The 5,796-nt window shown below is 37.0% G+C and overlaps 1 protein-coding gene across 1 annotated transcript in view; it reads left to right on the top strand.

The window, feature by feature from the left end:
- The window catches only part of LOC107685489 (bifunctional heparan sulfate N-deacetylase/N-sulfotransferase 1-like), a 40,167-nt gene that overhangs the window by 12,590 nt on the left and 21,781 nt on the right, over positions 1 to 5,796 (top strand). Inside the window, exons 5-7 of the mRNA XM_016482087.1 lie at positions 700 to 885; positions 2,140 to 2,268; positions 3,626 to 3,808. Of these exons, the coding sequence (XP_016337573.1) occupies positions 700 to 885; positions 2,140 to 2,268; positions 3,626 to 3,808 (498 nt within the window). The remainder of the gene's footprint in view (positions 1 to 699; positions 886 to 2,139; positions 2,269 to 3,625; positions 3,809 to 5,796) is intronic.

Here is a 5,796-nt window from a genome sequence, read left to right as displayed (position 1 = left end):
GCTTTGCTGTAATAATACAGGGAACCACTCGTTATAAATCTCCTAACTGTGATATTTTCAGAAATAGATGTCGCATTTTTTTCATCTGAAACGTGCTGCGATTTATATTCCAAAGCCACTCATATAATGCACAAACAGTCAAGCAAGCGAGCAACGCGTGCACGTATTTGTACTGAATAATACTTAATAATAATGAATGTTGCAGAATAGTACAGCCTAGCGCATTTCACACAGGCGTTTAACATTATATTCATTGCATACATATACTTCGTAGTAGACATCCTTAACTCCTTTCTGCTGTCTGTTGTTCTGTTGTCGGTGTTTCTTTGTTTGAATATGGCGCTTATCACATGCTGTGTGGTATCGGCGTTTGGTATCAGGGCATTTTAACGAGTACAGGAGACCAGTATCGGTATCGGTGCATCCCTAGTAGGAAGTAGCTGCCTCGGCAGTTTTTACATGTACGAACTTCAAAGTTAAGGTGTAATTAATTTTAAATGACCAAATCACATGCAAACACATTTTACAGCACAAAATTATCAGAAACACTTACTTTCTCATCACCAGGGACGTAAATAGTTTTAGCACCTAGTAGAGATATAGAGGAAATTGGGATAAAGTTATGCACAATTAGTGGTTCATATGCTGAAGCACACTATTTTTGGCTATTAATGAGTTGTTTTTGCTGTTCCCTTTCAGGAGCATGGCATTCCCACAAACATGGGTTATGCGGTGGCTCCCCATCACTCTGGAGTGTATCCCATCCATTTGCAGCTGTACGAGGCCTGGAAGAAAGTGTGGGGCATCAAAGTGACTAGTACAGAGGAGTATCCCCACCTCAAACCCGCACGCTTCCGCAGGGGCTTCATACACCGTGGCCTCAGTGTAAGAACGCATTTAATGGATAAAGTGAAGATAAAAAGTGGCAGAAATTCACAGAATGGAATTTGGAAATAACAGACTTGAACCTGTATCCTTGGGACAAAATGTGTTGCTAACATATGCATTACCAATGCACCAAGGCTCCAGTTTTTCTCTATATTAAAACAGAGGGCACATTTTTATTCCGACTGTAGCCTGTACAGCTGTATGGTTAAATGATAGCATGTTGAATTCTTATTCCGGCTGGAATAAGTACGATAAACCCCAGGCTATTTTGTGTACAGTTTGAGCTTTGAATCCCAGTAGGGGGTTAAGGGCAAACTGTGAAAGTACAATTTTATTTATTTTTTATTTTTTCATCAGCTGTGCATCGCTTCAGGGGACAACAGAGAGAGTATGACAAAAGCCCGATGAATCATGACAGAGCCGTTTCTGTGAGAATGTAAGAATGTATGTGAACTTGCTACAATGGTCAGAAACAAAATCACCTTGGGAATCATAAACAGCAGCTATATTATTATTATTATTTTTAAAGCACTCATGGGCCATCTAACATTTCTTCATCCTGACATAGTTATTATCCAATGTTCATATCAGGGAAAGATGCTTATGAGGAAGCTAAGACAGTCGTCTCATCATGCAGTATATACATGTATTATGTAAAGAATCCTTTAAGAATGAGGGGAAAAGCATAATGTAAACCATCCTCATTCTACCATGATTGGCTGTCAAATAAGATCATGTATGCAGATGTGTGGGCCACGTTATTAGGGATGCTGTTTTGTTAGAGCTGAAGCATTACAACTTGTTACAACTCTAGTGGATGTGCTCCAGTTATTGTACTTCATTTTTCAACGCTGAGGCCAGTCAGTCATTCATTTTCCGCTCCAGTCTAAAATGACTCTCAAATGAGATTACGTATTATGGGTGATGAAATACAACATGTTTTTGTATTTGCACATGTGGAGCTGTGAACACCAAAGCTAATTGGCCTTATAACCAAAAACAAACATTTCTGCTTAGATGTGATTTTTTTTTTTGATACAGCAGTAAGCCTACAAGAGCTCCTTAACCATGTTAAAATCTCAGTAACAGACCGTTTTAAGTGGCTTATACCTTCTTGAAAATGGCTAAATATGTGTAGATTGTGATTTTAAATTTTTTTTCTCATTTACCATATATAAAATTGAATTTGAAATGCGGTAACAGATTTATTTATTTTTTTTGCCGAGGCAATTTAAAAACTTTGTTTTTCAGGTGTTACCTAGACAGACCTGTGGTCTCTTTACTCACACCATCTTCTACAACGAGTATCCTGGAGGCTCTAAAGAGCTGGACAAACTCATAAATGGAGGAGAGCTTTTCCTAACCGTGCTTCTCAACCCAGTAAGTAGTGCCTCAGTGTAATTCACACACTGTTGTAGACATGATAAAGAATACAACAATGACTTTTGGGCCAAGATCTGTTGGGTTTTTTAAGTTATTTACGTTATTCACTGTAAATCTCCCTGTACACCTAGCTCTCAAATCTCATTTGCATTTTTGCGTGTTCAAACTTGCCATATCTCTATGGAGTATTGGGAGTGCCATATTCATTTTTAATCTTACAAAAGTTAAAATGGTTTTATTGATGCATTTAATGACAGATGTATTGATTAATATGTCACTCACAATCGTCTATAGCTGTTAGTACGTCTTGTCAGCTTTACCATTCCTTTAAAGACTTTAAAATAATGCAAAAATTTTGGTCATATATTGGTCGTATATTTTGTAACCTAACTTTGAAACTTTTCTTTTGTTAAACAGTATTAATTCTACATAATACGTATATACGCATCTATTTGAAAAGTTTGGGGTCAGTAAGATATATTTTTTTTAGTATTTATAATTTTATTCAACAAACATTAATTAAATTGATTAAAAAAAAGTGACAGTTAAGGCATTTATAATGTTGCAAACTATTTCTATTTCAAATAAAAGCTGTTCTTTTGACAATTTTATTAATCAAAATTAAACTGTTGATAATGTTGATAAAAAGAAATAGGGATGCACGATATTCGATTTTTGCCAATATCTTTCAAATCAGTTTGGCGTGTAGCTGATGCCTCTCCTGTGCAGAAATGCTAAACAAATTATTTTTAATTTTGGTTAGTTTTGAGCAAAAATCTATTTATTAGAACTAATTAAGCTATAGCTTCTGACCTTTAAATCAAAACATACTTGTGATTAATCTTAATCTTAGTTATTTGTTTATTTTACTTTCATTTTATTACAAGTAGGCCAACAGCACCCCCAAGTAAATAAAATGCCCGGGGGAGGCTGTTGTTGCTGTTGCTGTTGCTGCTGCTGCACGCGCTGGTGACGGTTTACTCTATCGCACACCGGACAGACATTCTGTACATATATTCTCAAATTAAATGCAGCGATCCAAAAGATTCAAGAATGACCACACTGCTGACGTGATCTTATCACTAGCACACTCTGAGCATGTGAGCTATTTGCTAGATTTTTACATTTGAAGCCTTTATGGGCCGTTTCCGATAACATTCCGGCAATATCGTGCATCCCTAATAAGAAATGTTTCTTGAGCACCAAATCACCATATTAGAATGATTTCTGAAGGATCATGTGACACTGAAGACTGGAGTAATGATGCTGAAAATTCAGCTCGTTTCGAAGTCAACCGTTCATTTATCTGATAGGCTGGGCCCTTAATGACTTATTACGCTTTATTTCAAACCAGATCAGCATCTTCATGACCCACCTGTCCAACTACGGGAATGACCGTCTTGGCCTGTACACCTTCAAGAACCTGGTGAAGTTCATACAGATGTGGACCAACCTGAAACTTCAGACTCTCCCGCCTGTACAGCTGGCGCAGAGATATTTCCAAATCTTCCCTGAGGAGAGGGACCCCATCTGGCAGGTAACAGAGGAGCTCTGTTGGGGGTCTGTACTGTCCAGGGATCATTATGGGAAACAAATACAACTCTATTTAGTGGGAGTGGATCAGCAGAGGTTGAGAGTGTTGAGCGGTGTTGCTGTAATTTGTGGCGAAAGGTTTCGTATGGCTGTCTGCACATTGACTCTAATGTACAAAGAGTGAAAATGGTTTTCTGTGTAGCCTGCCAGGAAATCAGAGAATGCTGTTTTTTAAATTGGTTCCTATATTTCAGTTAAAAGTTGGAGACAATGCAGAAGATCTGTCTTTCTCGCTGTATCTTTCTCCCCTGCTCACCCCATTCTACTCTTTCTAACTCACTTGATTTGTTTCACCCTCAGAGAAAGAGAAAGTGGGAGCCTGAAAGCTCTAAATCCCTCTTTTGATCTCTCTCGTTTCCTGTCAAGGTTGAGGTCCCATCTTTTCTGTCGTCTCTCCAGCGTTCCACAGCTTGCCCTGCTCTGAATAATCTTCTTTCCTCTGCAGTTGTTTTCACAAGAAATCTGCAAGCTGCTGTTACATGCAGAGAAAAGATACAACTTTGGAAAGACTTTAGATTTTATTTTAGACTTAATACAGCATGTCCATGGCTCTTTCCCAGAATCTATTGAACTGTTCTTCTCTCTACATCCTACATGGACAGCTATTTTCTAGAAGAGGTCATCTGCCACAGTGCTGGTAGAGAAGGCAAGTTTATGATAGATAAGGAAAAATCATGTTGTCAATCAAATGTCACCTGACAAAACTGGAAAAAAGTGTTAGCAGCAGTATGAACTTAGATATAGCTTATATCTATGGACCTTTAAAGTAATCCGCTAACAGAGCTAGTTGTTTTTATTTTATTTTATTCAGTTTTAATATCAGAATGTTAGTGAGAAGAAGAAAAATAAAATAGATACCTCTAGATATCAATCAGCATATGTGAGGGACATCAATTGTGATCATCTTTGGTATCTCCTTTGAAGGCGTCTTGAGTAAAACAGCTCAGTATTGAACAAAGCATGTTGTGCAGAAGAGCAGGGGTTCTTCTTTTAAACTTTCAATCGGATTTGATCTTTTTACACTGCATGAATATACAGAATTTCCCTGCTGTTTGTGTATACTAGCCATCCTCCTGCTGCTTTTATTTGTTTTAAAAAGCAGACTTGATATTTATCTATTACGTGTCATAATTAGGAGCGCGCAAAGCTCTGTGCCGTGTTGTTCATATTTATCAATAGGGCTGGGTATCGATTCAGATGTCCCGATTCGATTTCGATTCGCAAGCTCCCGATTTGATTTGATTCGATTCGATTCTCGATTTTTAATTACATTCAGTGAATATAGTTTTAATACAAATGCTATTGATATTTCTAAAAAAAATTAACAGTAAACATCAGTTTACAAATGGTGAATTAATAAAAAGAAATTAAGAACCACATGCCTGTATTTTAAACCTATTCTTTTTTTTGTATAGGGTCCTTTTTTAAACAATAATAGGGCCCTATAACATGTTCTTAATTTTTTCTTGTAATAAGATGAAGGCATAAAACATTCATTTAATTTATCCTAATCAAATGAAAATGAAACCCTTTTATTTTTTGCCAAACAAAGTGCTGCACAGCAGAGGTTTACTGTTAAAATTAAAAAGAAAACAGATGTGATTATTCCTTTAAAAATAAAGATTTATTAATATTTATTAGCAGTAGTAGCATTGAGTCTTAAGACTGCTAAATAGTAATATATTCTGACAGTTTAACGTTAAACTAAACGTTTATTTTGACGGGTTGCCGTGAAGAACTTGCAGCTGCTGTGTATGTGATATGATGGTAGTTTTCTCAAATGAAACGGTAAATGCTAATGAAGTGACTCTCAGAGCAGCTGGAGATGACATTCGTGTTCATATCATCATATAGTGAGACGGCAGAAGCTGAAAACACCGCGAGCGTCATCCGCGCTTTAGTATGTGTGTAGTAAACAAAACAGTGCGCCGC

Source organism: Sinocyclocheilus anshuiensis, unplaced genomic scaffold, assembly GCF_001515605.1.
Source record: "Sinocyclocheilus anshuiensis isolate Anshui unplaced genomic scaffold, SAMN03320099.WGS_v1.1 scaffold922, whole genome shotgun sequence".
Taxonomy (NCBI): Eukaryota; Metazoa; Chordata; class Actinopteri; order Cypriniformes; family Cyprinidae; genus Sinocyclocheilus; species Sinocyclocheilus anshuiensis.
This window is presented reverse-complemented; position numbering and strand designations above follow the sequence as displayed.